Here is a 23571-nt window from a genome sequence, read left to right as displayed (position 1 = left end):
TGAATCCTGGTTTTGTTTGTGAGAATGAGGCAAATCTAGCTTTTATAGTTTGATAGATTTAGACAAGAATTCTACCCCAAGTAACCCCAAAAATGTGGTTTTGAAGTACAGTTTTCAAATGCTGGTGCTTAGCGTTTAAAAACCTTACATTTATCTGCTGATTTATTTCACCAAGCACACAGATCCTGGTAAGACTATTTTGTTACTAGTTTTCATTTTGGCCAAAGTCATCTGTAGTTTTAAGACCTGCTGTTTGTGATGCATGTAGATGTTGCAGGTAGAGACTAATAATAGCAAGAAAATTGTAAAAGATACTGAAGCAGAAGAGAAGTCTGTAGCTGCGTCCTGAGTAAACCCACTTGGGCAATTTTGTGGCGAACATTTACCTTGAGCAAGTGGATTGTTTTCTTTTTTTTCTGGTGGTGGTTGGATTGTGGGTTTGTTTTTTTCTTTTTTACTTCTTTATTCTTGGTAGTTTGTGTGATGTTTCTATTAAATGAAGCGAACACCCATAAATAAAAATGTTACAGGTTTTCTGTGTATAAAGATATCCCACATGAAAATTCAGTACAGGCTAAACCATGTTTGGTTTCTTTTGATATCAAAAAGAAAATAGTAACTTTGTCTTAAACCATTTTTCAGCAGTATTGAAGTGTTTGTTCTGTGCACTACCAGCCCCTATTTTGCCTAAAATTTGACTTTTTTTTTTTTGGGCTGCTAGCCTTCCATGTGTCCAAAGTGCAGAAAAGATGAAAATTTATTAGTTGAGTTGTTTTTAAATTTTGTGGCTTTTGAGTAGCTTTATAAGTGGAATTCTTTTGCCTGAATTGACGTATGAATTTTTCAGAAAATTTGTGTGTTCTTTTGAAGAGGTTAGTTTTTATCCATATTCCCCTTAAAGGTGTATGGGTAGTTATTTTGCTTTTTTGTTATTTAACAAAAAATACTAGGGAATATTGTTTGGGGGATATTGGTTCACTAAAGTTGTTTCATTTTTTCCACATTTTTTTTCCCCTGCATCATCTTAAATATTTGATTTCTCAATTGCACTTTTTCTGACTTCTTTCCTGTAGCTAGTATTTTTTGGATAAAATATCTATATCTATATAAATAAATACAAATATATACACACACAACATATATATGAAACCTAAATAGAGGATAATTGTTTCTTAATAGCCTCTGAACTGGTGTGCTATCATAAGTATTTTCCTAGCTAGTTGTGCTAGGAGAGCTATGAAGCATTGCTCTTAATCAGGCTTAATGCCTGAATACGCAGTTGAGAAGATAGAAGTTTTCTTCTTTACAGTAAGCAGAAGGACTGTGAGAGTACATGACCATGTTTTGGGCTGCAGTAAGTTGGGAAAACCCCTCAGTAACAAGGCTGTGTGAAACACATGGTCAGACTAGACAGGAAGATAATGCAAGGTAAGAAGTAAGTTTTATTAATATTGCTTCTCTTCGCACTCTAAATGTGTCAATATCTGATATCCTTAAGTGCATTGCAGGTTATTTTCTGTATTAGTAATATTAAATAAAGATTTTTGTCCTTATATTTATAGTTTGAAACATGAAATTAGATTGGAACAACAGTTTAAGCGTTCTAGACACCAAACAAGCCTTATGGCGAATTGGATTAGATAAGTCATGGGGTGGAGACCTTGGGTTTGTTGTAAATGGGAAGTCTGTGGCTAAAAGCACTAAGTGCAAAGTGCATGGGTGTCTCAACTGGTTTTGTGTACTCAGCTCCCGTGAGAGAGACGTCAACCTGACTGAGTGTAGCTGTTGTACCATAGGTTTTCTGCGTTGGGATAGGTGATGAGTACTTAATGAATGTAAGGAGACAGAAGAAAATTCTGGAGACTTCAGCATTTAAAAAATAACTTCCATGTGTTCATGGTTTACCTCTAAGTACAGATTGTTATTTTTGTTACCTGAAAGTGCTGCAGAACTCTTGATTTGAGTGCAGAGGTTATGAGGATGTCACCTCTACCTTTGTCAGTACTGGGTGTAATTTATGCTTTTATTCTGTATTTTTACTTAACAAAACATATCTGGAACATTAGCACTCCATTGAGGCACATCACTTACGGTGGTTTTTGGTGGTGCAGAAATTGGGAGGTAAAATTTCAATGAAAAAGAGGCAAGATACAGAGTATTTCAGTTGGAAGGGACCTACAATGATAATTTAGTCCAACAATGATCATCTAGTCAAAATTGAAAAGGCAGATTGAAAACAAGTGGAAAAAAGGTGGTTCTTCACAGAATGGGTGCTCCAGGATGTTGTGAGCTTAAGTAGATCCAAAGAGAGACTGGACAAGTTCATGAAAATAAATCCCTGGAGAGCTGTTCAGAAATGATGCCTGGCTCTTATTCTAAGTCACAAATGCAGGCATCTTTTGTGTATTTTTCATTAGGCATTCACTTTTGGCTACTGCTGGAGAAGGCATGTCAGGTTTTGGTTTGATCTGATGTAGCTGCTTTTATGTTTTAATCTTAATGTAGAAAATGTTCTTTATGATGATTCTAAATAATTTATGATGTGCATTATTTGTGTGCTTTGCCTTTTCAGTTTTTTTCCATCTTTTTTCATGCTTCCTTCAATATGGTCCCTTAGAGTCAGATCTGCTAAGTGAAAATCAGTTTCCTTTTGTGTCGCTACAAACTGACTTAATTGTGTTTTAATTTTAAAATTGGGAAGTACATTGACATGATACAAAATTAGGTAAAACTAGACTCAGTTCATGGTGATGGATTAATGAAGTACAAGTGTATGCATCTTCTACAACTTTTTAATTCCAGATGAAGTACGGCGTAAAAGGAAAAAAGGCTTCTCAACCCTAAGCCTGTTACTGTGTTCCATAGCACTTAATCAGTATGCAGGAAACAAAGTAGTCTGTGCTGAGTAATTGCTAGAGACAGGTTTTAGTAATGATGAATTGTGTTTAAAACATGAAATCAGTACAAAATTGAATGAGAGATAAAAGGTGTGGTACTTTGAGCAAAAGAACATGGTAGAGGATATACTCAGAGCATTTAAGAGAGTGAAGTTTTCTGTCATGTTTTTGAGAAATTGTAAGGAAAATACAAATGATTTCAGCATAGCAAATCTTCATTTGAATAACTGATTTTTTTACGAAAGTCCATTAGCCTTCAGCCTAGTACGATTAATTTAATAAATGTATTTAAAGTGTAAGGAATAAAACAATGATGGAAATAGATATAGATATACACACGCACACATACATAAAATACCTACATATATGTATTCCATAAGACAAATATTCCTTAAGATTGAGAAAAAAACTTGGAAAAAAATTTTCTGGAGTTTTTCTAATGAAGGGTATGTAGTGCTTCAGTAAAGCCTCTTGGGCATGAAAGATATCTGTGGAGTAATAGTCTTCAGTCTTGGCAGGCGCTGTATTTCACTTTACAGTAGGCATCTGGCTGACATGCCGCTGCTTTAAAGGTGAAAACTTGTTCTAGGCTACCTGTTGTGTCTGTAACATGCTCCAGTCCATTGCTATCAAGAGCTTCATGTACTTCAAATGCTTCTGCTTTTTTTTCTTACTTATTCTTCCTGAGTATAAATAATAGGAATAATTAGGTTTCCAACACCTCCTCTTACAAACTACAACTGAACACAAATTTTGATGTATTGAAGGTCTGATGTTTGGATCCCCAGGATGCATTAGAGTAAGACTGAGAGAGAATTCTGCGGAAGCTAGCTCAGTATAAAGGATTTTCTTCTTCTTCTCCTCTTTGAACAATTAGCACTTAGCATTTTTCAGAAAGGAAATGGAATACAACAGCTTGGCTTATACATCAAATCTTATTTATGATAAAATACCATCCATTGCATGCCATTACATATAGTTCTGCATTGAGAGACAGCATGGAACATGCTGGATCTTTATCCAGAGAAATTATTTGCAGCACAGTTGTTATCCTACGACAAGTAAACCATTATGGCAGTAGCTGAGAGGAATCAGTTGTGGAACAAACACAAAATACTATTCTGTTGGTTCCAATAATGATAATAGGGAAAAATGAGAATATTTCTTTATTTTTCATGTGTTTTCAAGATTAGCCTTTTCAAAAATATCTTAAAAATGACAGTGATTCCTTGGAAAAAGAACCAGTTATCTAAAAGTAAAGTGGTATGTTTGTATATATGTGTGTATACATGTAAAATTTAGATAGTGATTAATGCTTTGGAATTGGAAGTGAAAGAAGAAAAATAATGAATGCTTCTGATATATAGTGTGTCTCTTTCTTTAAAAAAAAACAAAACCAAACAAAAAAACCCAACCCAAATCACCCTGAAAAGTAGCATTCACAATTGCAGGTGTGCCAGCATGTTTGTTTTTAGGTTTGGGAATTCAGACTATAAGCACAGATATTTTACTGCAATAAAAATATTAGATTGTCAAAAATTACCTGTAACATGTTATAATAACGCATGGTTCAGTGGCCTTTCATTGTGACATACCCAATGCAGAACTACAATGAAGTTGTAGTAATGCTTTTAGACTTATGATATATGGAGAAACATTTAAAGAATTGTTTAATACTGATTCTTGGAAAAATATAGCTGAGATACTTGTATAAAAACTAGAATGCTGGGGATTAATGATCCTCACTAAATGTGCAATAAAAATCTGTGATTTCATTTGAAACTTCAGATGATGGGGAGATGCTGCCACAGATGGCTCTTGACTTGTTTACTCTCAGATGTTTTCAGCTCATAATTTCTAATTCCTGCTGTTCCATCACACTTGAATCTTGTCTGCAGGATGGCTGTGCCATTCAGCAAAAGTTTCTGTTTTCCGTACAAAGTCTTCACTAGCTCTGACTGGAACAAGGAATAATAAAGTGGGCATACTTTAGCAGCAGCTTTAATATCATTAGTACATACTTTTCAAAAATAGTAAGTATATGCAGTTTCTGGTGAGTGTATTTCCTGAATACTCTTGCTGATGTCAGTAAGAGAAAATCACACAATTATTGATAGGCAAAACCATATTAAGACAAAGTGGCTTAACTTACTGAATGTAATTTATAGGAAATAGGGTTTTGCAATTAAGTCCTGAAGAAATTGTATCAGTAACTAAATGATGTAAAATTTCTTACTGGTTTCAGTGCATGTAACAAGTATTAAAAGGGCAGAAGAGATAAAAACTTTTTAGACTTCAAACTGATAATACAGAAGCCTTGCAGTATGCTTTGGCACTGGAAGCAAAAGCCATATCCAAATGCCATGCAGCAGCTGGTAGCTGATGGTGCCTTTTTTTCTAGCTGTTTTTCTCCTAATACTGTGCTGAATTTCTGCATATTTTTACTGCTGTATCTACTCTTTCGCTGTATTTCCTCAGAGTAAGTTCTGGTTTTTTTTTTTTGTGTGGGTTTTTTTTTTTTAACAAATTTGACACTGCCCCAACCCCAAGAAAAACATAAGCAAAAGCATTCCTGGAAAGCCTTTCTGGTGCAGTAGAAACTTCCAATCTGAAATGGAAAGATAGAACCTTGTTGATGCTTCTCTTGGTCCTTGTGCAGCCTTGGTAAATACATGGTATTAAACCTTTTTGGACTTAATAATTTACATGTAAAACCATTAACAAAAGTGTGAACCATAAGTTACCAATATATTTTCTATGTTTAAGCAATGACACGCAATTGTTGTGTTCAAAATGAAGTTTTGAAAGGAGAATTTGATCAGCCAATGACTGTTGGGAATACCTGGTTTTTAGTGTCGTTGCATGTTAGGTAGGACTCATTAGCTGTTGCTACCAATGTAAAGCAGAAGAAATGCCTATTTCTGTGAAATTTAAGAGGAAAAATTAAACTATGCACCTATCATTATAAAAGGAATGAAGACATTTGGCTTTGTGCCAGCACATCTGGATAGCAGGATATTTTCAGCTAGCAGCATAGCTGGTGAAGTTGTGTGCCTGAGATTTTACAGAGGTTCTTCACAGGTGCCACGTTGATGGTGTGGAGAGTGGGGCTTCCCACTGGTGTCGGGAATGGAAGTGCCACTGCCAATGTCAGTATTAGCTTTACCAGTCTGTTCTGCCTGTTTAGTAAGGTGATGTTACAGGCTCCTTGGTTTTTCTGGTCTTTGGCTTTCTTCTGATGTCTCCCAAAATAACAGCAGTATATAAAGGCTTGAGGGTATAGATATACATGAGTAGAAGCTTAAAAGGATGCAGCATTGAATCTTTGTTGTACAATGTCTGATTGTCCACATTATTCCTCTTTTTTTTTTTTTTTTTTTAAATTCTAAGACCCTTTTCTACATATACTCCTTTAATAATACTTTTTCAGATTGGACTACTACTCTTTCTAATAAAAATGCGTTATTAAGCTTCTTCATATGCCTGAATTACTATTTTTGGTTGGGTTAATCTGTTGCTTTCAGTTTGTAAAATTACCTTTTTTTGATGCTAGTCTCTAAAAATACCTCACGTACCAGAGCTAAGGTAAATCGCTTTTCCAAATAGTGTGAATATTGAGGCCTGAACATTTTTTAATATTTTTGCAGTATTTTTACTGGACTATTTTATTTTACGTGGTACTAAATTTTTATATTTACTTAAGTAAATGCTGTTATTTACATGTGCAGACTTTCTGAGTATCACCTCAGTTGTGTATTACATTTCTGTCTCTGACATGATGAAACAGGAATTTGTGGACTTAAGAACCAACATGCTGCAATACTTCTTTATGGTCTGAGTTATATGTGTTTTGTATCAGATGTTCTTGCCATAGAAACAAGCCAACTAGTCATTAAATTTTTTGAAAATTTTCTTACATCCCATACTTACAGTGGCCCATTGATGATATGGTTAAGTGACTAACCATTTCAAAGCATAGCTAACAATTTATAATGCCAAACTGCACCTTTAGCACTTTTTAAAAAATTGTGTTTGCAAGGTTATGTGGCTTCCTGGCATCCAATATATTGCTTAGTTAGATTTAATTGCTTTATTTTTCCCCACTACTAGGCACATTGCTAGACACATTACAAGCTGCTTGAAGTTACACATTACTAGTTCCAATCTTACTTCTACAGGCTGACAGTATGACACTGACTGAATTTGATTTGACATTTGTGTGTGAGTCCATTCTACTCAGGAGATATTATTCTGATTGCCCTATTTCAGAGGTGATCTAAGAAAATAAGTACTGAGAGCAAATAGATTTTTAAATGCAGGCATGATTGGTGTATAAAGATAAGATGAATAAGAAGGTCAGGTTACTTATTTTGAGTAATAAAAAGTTTAGCTAAAATACCATTTTTTGTAATACTGGAACAAAGACTTGTTGAATTTAGAGGGCAACCAATTTTATAACAGTAAGATGAAATTAAGTTTTTTACATAACATATTATTAACCTGTGTCGCTCACTGATTGGGGGAAAGAAAGAATAGAGACCAAACAATTAGCAGTTATTTATGTACCTAATCCTTTTCTAATAATTAATGTTTTCATTTATAAACAGGAGCTATGGTTTGGAGTTTTGGGGGTTTTTTGGGGGGTGGGTGGGGTTTTTTTGGGTTTTAAGTCTTTTTTTAATCTCATGCTTTATACATAGCACTACCTGATGAAGATACTTTTATGTAACTAGTTAATTTCTGTGTTACAGCCTGCATTAGATTAGATTTTCTAATGATTCTCCTGTTAAGCACAAGGTCCTGATTGCAGCAGACCAACTTTCTGATCTTGTAAAACCTTTTTTTAATCCTCTTTCTATAGTAGCTTAATATCTTTTGAAATTGTAATAGTGATCCTTATTACTGTGTTTACAGAGTCTTTCTTGAAATATTAAATTTTTAACCTAGGTAGAAGTTTGCTCGTGCTTCCCTTCCTCATGCTGCTATTTCTCTTAATCTTACTTGTTTTCTGCTATAAGAAACCCAAAGCAAGATACAAGTTTTATACAGTGGACTGCTGTTACAGACCTGTGACCATTTTTTCATCTTGTTCTGAGATCCAAACCTTGGTCTTGCTATGGAGAATGGTCTGATTTTTATAAGCATCACCTTGAAGTTGACAGTTCCATGGTTCACAACAAATGGCAGAGTCTGAAGGGTAGCTTAGATGCTTTGAAATCTGTGTTACATGGGGACTCCAGGTACTGACTAGACTAACTCCTCAGTGATGGGACATGCCCTTACAAGTAACCAGCACTGAAGGAGATAGATTGCTCCTTCTAAATGGGATTGACTCATCTTTCTCATAACTGTGGTAATTATGTGTAAATGCAACCTGAGAACCTAACAGAAGGGTAACTGAACCGGGAGAAAGAGTAATGGAAGGGAACAGGAGACACCAGTTGGACACATAGCTATGTCCATCACTCTGAGAAATGCTAGATGGCTCCTAGACACTTATTTGATATTTTAATATGCAGACAGACTTTTCCAACAGAGGAATAAGATGATATTCAAAGTATTTCCATTGGCCGGCCATAGACCAAGAGAAAGGAAACGGGTTGTGTAACAGTCTGGCATCTTTGTCCATAGCTTGTGTTTGGTTGTAGAGATTTGTTCCTTGCTTGAAGACTGTTGCTGAGCTTTGTTATTGCTTCCTTACACTGTGCTTTACCACTTTAGTGTATGTAGCTTTCAGTAAACATTTGCAGACAGTTCTCAACTCCTGCAGCACACAGCTTTTTCTTGGCTCAGTAATTAAAAAAGTTTGGTTTTCCTAGCTCTAGTTGCTCCCTATCCCATAACATAGTGACTCTTAAAATATATTTTCTTTTATTTAGTTATTAACATTGCAAACTAATTCCAGTTGAGTAGATCCTGTCTCATGTGCTTGGCCTGCTTACTCCCTTTGTTCAGCTACTCCAGTGCCTGTTCCTCAAATTGAGTCATGTACCTCGTGGCAGAGCTTTTCCATTTCTTCCTGCTGGATTATGGAACAGGCATCAGCTCTGGAGAGTTCAAAATCTCTTTCAGAACTGCATTTTATTTATTTATGTATTTAATTTAAAGCATTTATCTTTCAAAACCAGAGTTGCCTGCTTTGTTTTGTCATTTGGGTGTTGATTGCTGTATAGTGGTTTATATGTTTGGTGAGGACAACTGTGTTCTTTGCATGTTTAATAGGCCTGAAGTAAAGCAACAAACATTTCACTTCTCATTCTGTAAATACACACTATCTTTATTTGTTTCAGACTAAATTACATTGTTTGTGTAGCAGTAATCACAAGATTCAGGGATAGTGACTAAGCTTCTGCTCCAGTTTCAACTTTAACATTTAATAATATGTATAATACTTAAAGTACTTTAGTGTATTTTTTAAACCCTATGTTTTTACTTAGGGATTATTTATTTGATAAGTATTAATGAATAATTACATGACTATCACCAACATGTCTGTTTATAATATAGCAGATGTTTAATATTAAACAATATTTATTTAATAAGTCATTAATTCAGAAATTTGAGAGGTTTAAAGTAAGCTATGTAATGCTATGCCACTCCGTGAAGAAATAATACACTCTTCAGATATTAAAAGCGAGTTAAAACAGAAGCAAAAAGCCAGACTTAAGTGAATCTCTGTATAAAACACAAAAAGGTAATTATTACCTCCTTTATGAAAGATGGTAACAGTGCCTGGGAATATTTGTAAGGCTTCCTGGACAATTTCACAGTTTGTTAGTAGGAAAGAAAATAGTTACTCCATTCTTGTGCTATGCGGAGCAGCACATAGGTGTTACTATATACCATGTCATATAGTTGTAGTAATGGAAGCCTATAAATGTTTGAAGACAATATAAACAGATAAAATGACAGTTTTAAGTATTCTTTTTCAGTCAGATTGGTATCCACCCTCCTCTAAATCCTTCAGAAAACTAATACTTGTGTGAATCATGGCTTTTCCCTGCAAAGGAACTTTCCCAGTATGCTACATTTGTTAAAGTGTAGAGGAATTCTTTATTATACTTGTGGGAGTTTGTGTATTACAAATGTTAGATGCATTGCCCTGTAATTCCCAGAATCAGCCTCTGACACATTTTAAAGGTTTATGTTGTGATTTCCACCCTCCATTCTTTTTGTACTGAGACCTATTGATGTGATACAATGCATGCTGAACGATGTGGACATTACATACTGGAATTTTTTTTCTCTAGTGAAGCTCTGGATTTTTCTCTAGAGCTCTAGTGAAAAATCATCTCTCCGTGGCAGCTTCCTTGAAAACTCCTTTTACTGGTATTTCAATTTAAAGATAATTTGTAAAGTTTATTCTGTTTTTAAAAGAAAAAAGGTTGTTGAATAGGAAAATCTTATGTTTAGAATGCAATTAATTATTTTATTATTCAGATATCATCTTCTAATACTGCTATAACTGTTTGAGCATTTTTTCCTACCAGAAAGCTTTCTGCTTGTGATGTGTTTAGAAATACCTTTATTAATTATTGTTAGTAACATCCTCCTCAAAAAAACCTTTTGCTTTGCCTTTTTATGTTAATACAATTAGGTTTCTATAGTTAAGCTGTGTTTTTAGTTCAGTTATATTTAGACAGGATTTTGACTTCTGAAAGGTGTCTTTACTTCTAATAACATCTTTAATCTTCTGAATAATCATACCTGGCATATTTGATCCATTAGATTCATCTTGGTTCATAGTATACATTTACTTTTAGTCTCTAACATGACTTCACGTTAGTCTTAATGTTGTCCATAATTATTTTATCCTTTTATCTGTTCCTTTTTATTTCCCTTTGATGCACCACTTCTTTTTTTGTAGTTTGTCTTCTAAAGCTAAATATTACTATAATGTTTTGTGTTTTCCTTTTCTCTGGACTATTAAATCTAAGTATGTTGCAGTCAGTCTCATATGCCTTGTGTCAGGACTCTGGATTCTTTGAAATTAGTGTAAAAACCAAATCCTCATAACACCCATGAAAAAACCTGCCAGCTGTTTTTTGTTCTGACTCAAAGAATTCAATTTATCGTATCATGTTTATCCCCTGCATCATTTCACGTTGTGTAAATGACAGCCTGACTAAAGTTCTTACTAAAGTTACTAAAACTTACACAGTTTTCAGTGAATCATCTAACAAGTAAAAGGTCCTGTTTGTGTGAAATCCTCAGCCAGTTTCATTTCAGAATCATTGGCAATGCTCTGAATTTTTGAGTTTTCACTGCCACATCTGTGGTTGTCTTCAGCTTCCAAACTTGTAGAGTTACCCAAGTCTTTAAAGGCCTAGGGCATTTGTCACGTTTCCTGTGATGTGTTCTGCTGGTGCTAACTTCATCTTTGTTTCCCTATCTGCTCTGCATAATTTTTTAAAATTATTACATGTTTCCTTTCTACCTTTCCTTACTTTTTTTAAAATGATTTTCCTCTACATGGTTACCTTGTGTTAAGGCTAAAATATTTAGCCTGTGAGTATTTGTCTTTTCCACCATTTCAAACAAAAAATTGTGCTCATTTCAACCAAATGTTGTTGCAATTCGGTGGGTTTCTTGTTGTCAAGTGAAGTACTCCTTAGGAAGCACACATACACACACACCCTCACCGCCCCTTTCTGGTTTTTGAAACTTTGCTTTTTTCTTTGACTTTCCTCTTACCCAGCTCATTCAACGGTTGAAATTGTTTCTACTGTCTTTCACAGTATTGAGCCTTGCTAAGTCCTAGGTTGTTTAAGCGTTACAATATTCATAAATATCTACATATTTTGTTTGGGTTTATGATTTTTCTTTTAAATCCAGAAAGAAATGACCAGTGCCCTAGCAACTTACATTGGTGACCGTTTTGTCAGTGTATCTAGAATGCTCCATTAGCATTTATATCCCATTTAGAAGTGCGGTGTACATCCTGCTGATTTTTAATCATGTTGTATTCCTTCTCCACCCTGTTGTTCTTTGTCTTTGCTCATCTAACGCTGATTGTTTTTTTTGGGTTTTGAAATTCATAGCGCTTTTAATGCTGTAGTAGTAATGACATGAAAGCACAGTCCTCCCTCTCTGGCTGTCTCTCTCTCTAGCCAGGTTTGACCTTTAGCACATGGCAAGTGTGGGGTGGAGGCACACAGCCTTTTTCTCCTATTGCAATGACTCACCTCTCCCTCTCAACAGAGAGAAAACGCCTGATCTTGTGAAAAAGTAACAGCTGAGGCATGTATCTGGCTGATGCTGGGAAGAAGTAGTGTTGTATGTATCTTGTCTGAAAATATCATTATTGTTACTGGAACCAGACCAGTGTTGGTCATCTTGGTTTGCTTTGCAAAATGAGATTTGCTTTTGGCGATACAGAATAGAGAAGTTTGGCTTACCTAGACAGCTTTTTGTTCCATAACTTCTACCCTCATGTGACTTTTCTTGGAAAAATACAATTAAGCTGTTGAAGCTAGCATACTTAAGTATCTACAGAATTTTCAGACTTTATTGGGGTTTCCAGGACAAGCTTTCATTAGACAAGGATGGCAGATGTAAAGCAGACGTCAGTTATTTGGTGGAAAACAGCTTCAAATTGAGCTTAATAGAGTTGTTTATAAGATTTGACAAAGGCTGTCCTAATAGCACCAGATTCAGCGATGTCCCCATTATTTGCTCTAATTTAATCAACTGATTTATCTAAACATCTTTATAGTGTAATCAAGAAGCTCTCAGACTTCTTAAATTTTTTTTAATTATTCTTAATCTTTTAGAAAGTTAAATACTTATTTTTCTGGTGAAGGATTTCTGTCTCTTTTTATTTGTGTGTGTGTATATAGACGTATGTATATCTTTAAGTCTGAGAACATGCCTGTGAAGTAGGAATGTACTACTGGTGCCTGTTTAGGAAGGAGTTAAGTTGCTCTGGCTCTTGACAGGATGTCCATCATCTGAACAGTTGTCCGTCAACTGAAAAGGTTGTAAACTTCCATTCCAAATGAGGAGGTAGCTGGTGGGAGCAGATGAAGGTATGGGCTGGGTGCATGAGGGAGGTGACATGGAACAGCACTTAGCACTCCCGTGCTTTACTTATAGGCAGCTGGCAACAATAGTGTATAGTGTAAGCTGCAACTTTAAGTACCTCAAAGTGGAGTTTGCAATAGCTGAGGTGTAATGAAGTATTTAAGCAGTTATTTGGGAAATGGATATATTAATTCTGCTCCCTGGTATTTTGTCTGAAGGCCTGGAATACGTGGGAGTGCTGTCGTCACTGAGCTATATGATAATGCTCCATTTTCGTACATGCTGATAAATTCTGTCTGGTTTAATGAGTCCCCTGTGTCTATTCTTCACTCCTGCTGTACAGGGTTCCTCTTCCTTCTCTCTCTGCTTGTTGGGTAGAGAAGTCATGGGAGACAGATTTGTAATCTTTCTAAGCTGCACTGAAGTTAAATGAGTGAATGGTATTTCTCCAGAATATTATTACAATAAGTTACATTTTTCTGAGTTAAATCTGTGGCCACAGCCCTTTTTAATGAACTCAGGAGTGTTAACGAGCACTGGATCTCAACTAAGTCAACTGGGAATAAAACTTAGGGATAAGAGTGCTTGGTCCAGGCATTCTGATTGTCTTTGGATATGGAATAGATGTTAAGCCATCAATCTCTGGTAAAATGGGAGCAGTTTTGGACATGCCAGGAAGCATAACTCAGTATGACTCTGTGACTCCACTGAGAAAAAATTAGGTGCCCTTGAGGTCTTATGTGCTGAGGGGTAGACAAGGAGTTCAGGGATTACGCTTTTCTGTCCAAACTAAGATGACCTCACTTGTCTGAGGCAAGTGTTTGCTTCTGGTCTTACAGTTCTGAAGGTGCACAATATGATAAGGATTTACACTCTCTGGCAAAATGTTCCGATTGTACAAGGATCTCCTCTCTGCTTATCAAGTGATAGTGATTTTACTATCCATTCACCTGTCACTGGCTGACAGGTTGAATTTAAGGCAGGCAATTAACAGCTTGCTTCTTGGGTTCTGATGAAAAATACTTGCAGTGTTGATTTTTCTTTATATTAACCTTCTGTATGTATGTCTAATGATAGGGACCACTCTGTGAACTTCTTTCTTTCTGATATCCAGCACTTCATGTGTTCACAGCTGTTCGGTTTTCCCTTTTTTTTTAATATATCAGAACTGTCAGTCATAGCTGATAGGGTTTTTTGTTGGTGTTTTTTTTTTTTTTCTATGCCCCCACCACCAGCACCCCCACCCCCTTCAACTGAAGCAGAGATTAGGAGCTTAAAGCAGAATGGACGTGCACTTTTTTATGATAGCATTCCTGTGTCAGCTGTGACATGGATCTTGTGATACCTCTTCACTAGTGATCTGCCTTTCAAGTGTACAATGAAAGTTTAAAAAAAACTGAAAGAAACCAGAGAACTAGTTCTGGGTCCTGTCTTCTGTTAGTTTGGGTCCTGGGACATGGTGCTCTGTCAACTCCAGTACTGCAAAAAAAAAAAAAAATTGTGTTCAGAATGCTGGTAGAGGTAATGAAAGGTGATACCGTTTATCTTTAGTTTCCCGTTGGTCTTTATTCAGTTTAAATAAAAGACTTATGTTAGGCAGAGGATTCAGTTGACTGCACTATTTTTAGGTCAGGTGGCTTCTGTTTAGAAGTTTTGGACTCTTGCACCAGTTATAATAAATAAAAAATAAAATACATAATCATGTGGGGTTTTTTTTGGCGCATAAGCCCTATAAAGGTCTCCATGCTTTGTCAGGTAATAGTAATTTGAAATGGCTGGTAAGGTGTGCATTTAGCACTGTTTGTCTCTTAAAGAGAATGGTTGAGAACTTGTTGACTGCAGTAGTAACAGTAAGCAAACTTGTTTTTTGCTAGAATAAAAGATTTCTTAGTGCTATCTATTGATTGCAAGGAAAGCAAAGGTAATGTGGAGACTTGCAAAGCTCCACATCCATTGTAAATTAACAGTTGTATTTTGTTCTATGTAAATAACATGGGAAGTCTGCTTAAAGACTGTTTTGTATCTGTAACAATGTTAAATATTAAAATGTAGAGTAGAAAATTGCTGAAAAACTTCTAGCTAATAGTACAAAAGATGTTAAACAGAAAATACATTTGCAAGAATGTTTAGTTTTATGGAGGGAGGGAAATGATGACTTTCTATATGCATTTTTTACTATATGACTGAACTGATTATTTCTCTCAACCATGTTTCAAGACTACATACTTATATCATTAAATAAGTGAGAGTTATTTCAGAATGTTATTCTACGTATGCTGTCCAGAGCTAGAGCAGTTTTGAGAGAATGAATGCTTAAGCTTGTTTCAGTTGCCCATTTCCCTCTGTAATCTCACTAGTTTATGGGATCCTTTGAAAATGATTTTTTTGCAAATCCCCTATGGGTAGTAAATTGGTGCAATAAATTGCACGTGCGTGATTAAGGGTAGCATTTTGGCCTCTAGAATTCTCATTACTTTGTATAATGTGTGAGATAGAAAACACAAGTCAGGATGTGATTAGCTGGCTCGCAAACTTGTTTTTTGACATGCTGTCAACCAGGTATCCTGTATTTTTTCTACAGAACTGCCCCCTGGTCTTTCTTCAACCTTTGTCAATGCATGAGTTTGTTCCAAGGTGCAAGCCTTAGCATTTGTTTGGGTTCCTGTCAGCCTTTTCCTTCAGGTTGTTGAGCTCCCTCAGAATGGCAACCCTACCCTCAGCCATGTCCCCATTCCACCTACTTGGTGTCTCGGCAAACGTGCTAAGAGCATGTTCTGTTCCATTGTCCAGGTGTTGAAGTTGAGTTTTGTTGATAGAGATCAGCACCTAAGGAATGGCATCTGTAACGATTTGCTAGTTAAACTATGAGGAGTGCCAGTTACACTTTGAAGTATTGACAACTACTCTTTGAGCCTGGTAATCCCAACAGTTTTCCACCCATCTTGCAGTCTACACATCCCTGCAATTTAGCAATAAAAATACTATGAGATTGGATTGAAAACCTTGCAAACTTCAAGGTAAAAAACGCCCCTGGTAGTTCCCTTGTGCACTGAGCCAGACATCTCACTGCAGCGGGCAGATTTATTTGGCATGGTTTGCCATTTGCAAATCCATGTTGGCTGTTCCCAGTCACATTACCACTGTTCTTGTGCTTGGAAGGGGCTTCCACAAGGACTTCTGTAATTGTTTTGGGACTGAGGTGAGGGTGGTCATCTTGTTGTTCCCCAGGTGTTTCTTGTTTACCTTTTTGAAGGTGATTGCGTACATTTGCATTTTTCTTGAGGCATCCACTGATGACCACTACTCCTCAGATGAGACAGGGAGAGACCTCTTGCCCAGTGGAATATATGCATCCCATCTAGATCCATAAGCTAGCATATTTCCAGTTTGCTTAAGTGGTCCTTAAGTTGATCATTCTTTCCTGCAGGTAGTACTTCTGTCCCCCAAACTCTTCTGCTAGGCACTAGGGCCTGAGAAATCCACGAGCAGACCTTGCTGGTAAAGACCGGCAAGGTATGGAGTGTCTTAGCATCTTTCATGTCCTTTGTCACTAGGTCTTTCCTCTCTTTCAGCAGTGGACCTGTGTTGTCCTTGCTTGTAGAAAGATATCCAGCATGCTTGTAGAATCCCTTCTTTTTTTTCTTTGCATTTTTTGCTAGTTTGAGCTTCAGCTGTGGTTTTCCTAATTCTATTCCTTCATGCCTGGAAAGTGCTTCTGTGGTTCTCCTGGGTATTTTGTCTCAGGTTCCACCTTCCGTAAATTTACTTTTTATTTTTTAATTTTGTTAGAAGTTCCCCATTTAGCCAAATCAAATGGACCTTTCTCATCCTTTGTGGAGGCTGTCCTTAAAGATCAACCAACTCTCTTGGGCACCTTTGTCATTTGTGACCATCTCTTATAAGAATCCAGCCAAGCTGATCCCTGAATAAGCTGAAGTCCATTTTTGTATTATTCAGGTTTTTTCCTTTGCTCTGTTACTTGCCTTCCTCATTTCCTGTAGAATCTTAAGTGCCTCTATCTCATGGTTGCTTCAACCAAGGCAGCTGCTGACTTCCACATCCCTGATTAGGCTGTTTGGGTTTTTGTTTTTTTGTTTTTTTTTTTAATTTATGAGTAGGAAACTCAGCAGAGCAACACTCCTACTGTTTGTTCAGTATTTGTGTCCGTACTTGTTCTTAGCGTGTTTGAAATCTGAATTGCTTGTGCCCTACTCCAGCAGATGAAATGGTGGTTGTGGTGATTCTACTCCACCATGAGAACCAAGGGTAAGTGTATGTAAAGCTTCCCTTGTTGCCCCGGCCTGTGTGTGCCTCTCACCTCACATCTCCAGTACCTCAGGAGCTTGGTTATGTCAGGTTTGAAAGATACCCTTCTCCTGATTCCCAAATTTCTTTCGATATGTAGAAACAGTAGTTAAGTACAAGTATAGTTGATGTGAGACTGAATGTGTTTGCTGTCCAAAGGCAAGTGACTTATTTGGCATATATCAGGTAAATGCCTATTTTTGTTGCCCTATATTTCAGCACACAAAAAGATGATTAAAATGTTTTCATTTCTACCGAAGTCTATAATTTAATTTGCCCTAAATAATCAGTGTACATCTACTCATCTGTTTCTGCTTCACCAAAGAAGGAGATACTTGCATTAAACTGTTTGCATTTCCTACTCTGCATATCCTGGAACAAATATTTTAAAAAATTCAGAATTACATTGTGATGGAGGGATCCGTACTGGTAGTAGGTGCAGTGAAGGGAACAAAAGTCTGAGCTAATGGAATGTGTTGAAAAGCAATAGCTAATGTTTTTGGTAATTTGTTAGCCAAGTTTTGAAAGGAAAAAAATACACCAAACACACATGCACACACAAAAAACCCCCAACGTCCCCGATCCACAGAAAGTCCAGAAGTGCTAATGTGCTGCAGCTTTGATGATGGTGTATATTAATGCAATAGTATTTATTTAGGTCATCAGAAGCATTGTATTTCTTCTGGGGATGAAGCTTTGTGAGAAAGACCCAAGAACAAAAACTTGGTTCTTTTTGGAAAAAATTGTTAACTCTGCACTTAACTAGCTGAATATATTTTAATATTCTGTTCTTTTTCAATGTGGAAAAGAATACCTTGTATAAGGTAGTAGTCTGCTTTGAATTATAATGAACATTAAAAATGTAAAGAGTCTGATATTTACTCTTCAGGATTTTAAGCATTTATTTAGTGTGGATTAGGTGTTTCTTTCAGTTTTGCCTGTATCATCTGTTTCAAAATATATCTTAAAACCTGACACAGGCTTCAAGCTGTCGAGAAGCTGAACAAGTGGTCCTTGTCAGAACAGATCAAAGTGGAAGGGCATGGCCTGTGACTGCATCGGCTGAACCACAGGAGCCAAAAGGAGGACGACGAAAGCGACAGATGGTAAGTTTTACAAATGTGAGTTTTAAAGTGTAATTCTAAGATGATTTTGTAGTGTTGCTTTTATGATTCCTTAATTAATATGAGTGCCTTATCAGAATGTCAATAGGTAGTTAAAAAGTTCCTTTCAGAAGATGGTTGTAATTAAGTGTTAGAGTACATATTTATTAAGCATATATTATGTTTATTTTCAGACTGTGTTTCTCTGGGGATCGCTTTAGGGCTTATTTAAATGCACATTCGAGGAAAAGTTTTTCAAGTTGTCACAGTTTCTTAGCCAAAATTTATATTACATAAAATTATGTAAATATGGAAAATCAGCAGAGGTGAATATTTCCAAAATAAGACAGATTTTATGGAGATACTCAGGTCTCGGGGCTAATTTTCCTTTTCTTTTGATCAAAAATACTGCTACCACTGATAATTAAAAATATGACCTAACCTTTGTAACAAAATGCTTTGGGGAACAGAAACTTGGAGGCTGGAGCAGTGTTTTGTTCTTAGGATAATTGCTTGCAATAGTAAATAAACTAATATTTTTTTCTTCTTGGGATAAGAGGAGATGACAATACCTCATATTTCTAGCAAGCATGTTCTTGATTAGGACGGATCAGTTTGTAACACTGCTATGGAGGAGTGAAAGGCACAAGAGCGTGAGGAATTGGTTGTCATCCTCCTCGTGTTTCCATTTTGGAAAATGCTGTCTTGCTTCATGTTAATGACCATTCCCTATGCTCCTTCAGGATTTAGTTTAGTCTTGCCCTAAAGGACAAACTCTGTCCTCTTGTTCACTCTAAGATGGCAACATTTCCCAGTAGAGGTACCACATCTGTATAAGTTTTCAGTACTGTCTGCAGCTGCTGTGTTTCAGTAGCATCCATGACCTGACAGTTCAAAAGCTTCTGTAAATAATGAAGATTGGTTTTTGGAATGTTCAAATTTTTGAGCTGATTAACTGTTTCAGTGAATTACTGTACATCTCTCTTGAGCAGTAATGGACCCTCTGATAGCTTAAGGATATGAATGATATGATTGTGAGAAGAGTCTATATTTTTATTTAGATGTACTGATGCAGTGGAAGAAAGGGGAAGATGTTCTTTTCTGTAGCAGCAAGCCCAATTGTCTCAGCTGTCTTTAGCTTGATTCATGATTCTTTAAACTTCTGGAAGTTACTAGGATCTAAATTTTATAGTTGATCTTTCTCACTAGGTTAATACTTACTTTCAATATGTTTGTTTCCAGGTCCCTACTCATGTAGATAAAGAACGAGTAAGGTATTTTCAGGATGATGATAGTATGAACCTGAAGGATTTGGTCAAAAATGAGAAGATGAGAACAGCAGAGGATCAAAACTCACTGTTCATGCGTATGGCATCAAAGGTAAGGTGTCACGTGTATGACTTTTTAATTAAGCATTTTATTATTGAAATATCAGGGAACACATGAGGCCTCCATGCTCGAGGTGTGTTGCTTTTCGTTGAGAGTTCTGATTGTCTTGAATAACAATCAAGTCTGTTGTAAGGTGGTCCTGGTAGGTGTCATCAAAGTGATGGAAACCTGCATGCACGCAGGAAATGTGGTGGGTTCAGTTCCTTCATAGAGATCATTTTCCTGTTCCTCTGCCTGTAGAATTTGATACTTTTGAGGTGAACACTTAGTGTCTTGTGCATTAATAGGTTACTTATGCCCAGCAAAGCAGGTTTTCCCCAAATCAGAATAAAAGCAGCATTTCCGTAGTGTTTAGAATGTCTCTTCCACCATGAATTTACAAGAATCAATGAAATTTGAAGCAAACTACCTGAAATTCCATCAGGATGTCTTGGATAATGATATAATTTATGCTCAGAGGCCACACAGATTTCTATGTTATGGTTCCATGAGTGATTCCACTTAAAAGAGCAGCCATCTTACAGACAGATCTGTCTTTCAAACTGAGTAGTAATAAAGGATACTTTCTGTGCTTGATTTAAGTGTTTGATAGCGGTGATTTGCAATAGCTATGACATACAGTTTCTCTAGCGTGCTTCAAATTTTACTAGGTTATTGTTCCAGTGTTTTGTGCACCACTGAGCAGGTTTGAAAAAGCTTGTTAGCATGGAATTAGTATCATCACAGACAAAATTTGTTTTTCCATTGTCTAGAAGGCAGACAAGATCCTGGAGAGTATGTTTTGATTTGTGTGGTTTTCTTTTTAAAATTCTCCTCCTTCAGGCAATACTTAAAAGAATTGGAAAAGCCATGATAGTGCCCAGGAGAACACACTTAACTTGGTGCTGTAAACCATCTGGCAGGAAGTTTGGAGCGATTATCAGAACTTAGTGTGGTTTATGCATCTTCTTATTCAGCTGCTTCTGGTAGAAGTTCTCATTCTTTCCCACGGGCATACTCAAAAAAAAAGTGATGCCCTTGGGTCCAGTTAAACAAACATGTCTTGTTGCCAGTATTCGATTCCCTCCTTTACCTTCTCTTCCAAAAAAACCCCCGAACACATAAAACTTCCCTTCAAGTCTGTGTAATAGTGCAAACTATTAACTATGATTAACTAGCATATCCGTCATGCAGACATTTACAAGTAAATGAAAATATACGGACACAATAAAACTTTGTAGTGTGCACATCATATGATAATAAGCATAACAAAGAGAAATTGTTGCCATTTTCTCAAGGGCCTTATTAATTTTGTATTGCCTTGGCTCCATTAATTTTCTTTAGAAGAGGTAACTTTCATGAAAAGTGGTTGGAGTATGTGTGTATGAATGCCTATATTAAAACATAAGTGGAATAGAATTTTGAAAAACTCTTTAACTTGAATCTGGGCATTGAAGGTGAGTTTGTATATCAATATTAATGTGTCTTTCTGAAATTATTATTAACACGCTTAATGTCTCTTGTGTTCATGTGACTTCTTCCATTGAACCATTTACAGGATTGCTTTTTGTTCTCTGATTCTTTTCAGAGGTGTGAAAATAAAACCAAGCTAATTTGAGCTGCCTGTGTTCGGTAGTAGCAAATGTTTTCAGTGTCCCTGTGAAGACTTAGTGGAGAGTGCTCTCAAAAAGAGAAATATTTCTTTGCTTTGATTTTTTTCCAAACTCAAATGAAAGGCCATGCAGACTTTTCAGAGAAATGTGTGAATTTATACACTGAAGTACTTGGCTTGCCCCTGAAATTTCTAAACTTTGTGAAAAGTATTGGTTGTATATTCATATATTGGTTCCGAGTTTCTTCACTTCAAACTGGAAATAATGTTTGACTCTTAGAGCATGTTGAGGAGTTCTTGGTTTACTTTTTGTATTTTTGATATTATATTAAATAATTATTAAGGCAAGAGAGACTAGCAAACTTGAAGGGAGATCAAAGATTTCTGTATTATTTAGTTTGTAAGTCTTCAAAAGGAAAATTCTGATAATAATTCTTTGTAACTTTTTGTTCTGTTCTTTTTTTCCTATTCAATTTTGAAATGCTGTGAATTTTCCAAGTTCTTGATGTCCGAGACAATGCAAGAGCAGCTATATGAGAGATTTGCTCAGCCCAGCATTCCATGTCCAACAGTGACTGCTTAGGAGGGAGTGTAAGAAAGGTCACGTTTCAAATGATGTAGTCTTTATGTACTTCCCTGGCCCTTAGCAGTTTGGAAGTTTTTATGGACCTCCTTACCTGGTATTTCGCTCTGCTTTTCTTTATGGATAGTTATGTTAATTGGGGATTGGACTAAATACCCCCTGTAACTTCCTTTCTGTGGTTCGTCATCTCCCATTCTGTCATCTGTACCTATTGCTAAAAGGCATGAGCTGTAATTATTGAATTTGAAGAAAACAGAAAACCCAATCCTGTATGCATAACATCTTTGGTTAGCGTTCTTGTACCTGGGCAGCCAGTTCCTCAAAGATTTTAGTTACTTGCACTGTAAGGATTTCTGGGACAATGGTGAAATTGGATCCATTTAGGAAATGGTGCAGAAATGGCCTGGCTCGGTATGTAGCTGTTTTAAATATAAAGGTTCTGTACAAATGAGGGTGAACTTTGGCAACTGAATTTCTGCATCTGTATAGCAGAGGAAAATGCAATATAGTGTTTAACTTCTATATAGAAGCAATTATGAAGAAATGTGGAGTCTATTTAATGGGAGTTTAAAATGAGTACATAAAGAGAAAAATGCTTGCAGGGGGACTGTTATGAGGGGAACTCCAGTACTCAGTGCTAATTAAACATGTATGCCACTGGTGAAAACATTCTAAGGGGGGGAACACCCTACCAAAACTGGATGAAATTTTATTTAATTGTTTTTATTTAAAAGTAAGTCCAGGGGTTGATAAAAAGAAGAATAAAGAGCTTCTGGAGGTTAAAAGAAAAACCAAATCCAGAACCCAACTGTTATGTAAAAAGTACTTGTCATATCTGAGTAAGGAGAATGGAAAAGAGCCCAGCAGGCTTAGAAGTAAGCTTTGATAAGAAAGATTGAAAAACTATCTTGAGGGAATTATTTTAAGTAATTATTTTGAGTTTGAGAAAAGCATAAAGCTAGGAGTTAAGCTCAGTGGAAGCAAGAAGCCTGCAGGAATGTGATGTTGAAAAAACCTGTTCAAGGTATAATTAGAGCGTTTAGGAAAGATAAGTGCATACCAGAAGAACTAATGAACTCTTTGCATTAATATCCTCGATAAATGAGGTTAGAGCGAGTCTTTTGCATGAGCTGTTATTGACAGGGATTAAGTGAAAAACTATCTCAAGTTAACAGTGTCAGTAAAATGAATTTTAGCTCAAATTTATAGAAATTCATTATTTTAAAAAGAAACTTGAATTTGAGATTAATAGTAACAAATGGCTAGAACTGAACGGTCCTCACTAAAGTGGTCTGAAAGAAGTCATGTGTGACATGCTGAACTGTGAACTGCTGAGTGTAATATTCATTCGGAGGAGCTGAAGATGGCAAGTATAATGGTGATCTTTATAAAGAACACAGAAGGCAGGAGTAAATGGTTATTTTTTGTTCTAAAATGAGATTACCAGTGGATTCATCAGGAGTCTCTTCTGTTCGACACATATATGAACTATCTGGAGGAAGGGATACTTTATGATCTGAGAATTTGTTCGTGTTACATAATTATTCAGGACTGTCAAAACCAGATCACTGTAAATCGTAAATTGTAGTATTTTGAAATACAAAGCTGGGGTTTTTCTAACGTTGTGAAACATACCTGAGCAGATTCTTAAGATTCACTTTAGAGAGTTGCTGGAGAGAT

General features: G+C 36.2%; 1 protein-coding gene across 1 annotated transcript in view; it reads left to right on the top strand.

The window, feature by feature from the left end:
* CWF19L2 (CWF19 like cell cycle control factor 2) overlaps nucleotides 1–23571 on the top strand; it is an 84583-nt gene that overhangs the window by 37638 nt on the left and 23374 nt on the right. The window contains exons 11-12 of the mRNA XM_037377157.1: nucleotides 18206–18331; nucleotides 19571–19708. Coding sequence (XP_037233054.1) covers nucleotides 18206–18331; nucleotides 19571–19708 — 264 coding nt within the window. The remainder of the gene's footprint in view (nucleotides 1–18205; nucleotides 18332–19570; nucleotides 19709–23571) is intronic.

Source organism: Falco rusticolus, chromosome 2 (genome assembly GCF_015220075.1).
Source record: "Falco rusticolus isolate bFalRus1 chromosome 2, bFalRus1.pri, whole genome shotgun sequence".
NCBI lineage: Eukaryota > Metazoa > Chordata > Aves > Falconiformes > Falconidae > Falco > Falco rusticolus.
This window is presented reverse-complemented; position numbering and strand designations above follow the sequence as displayed.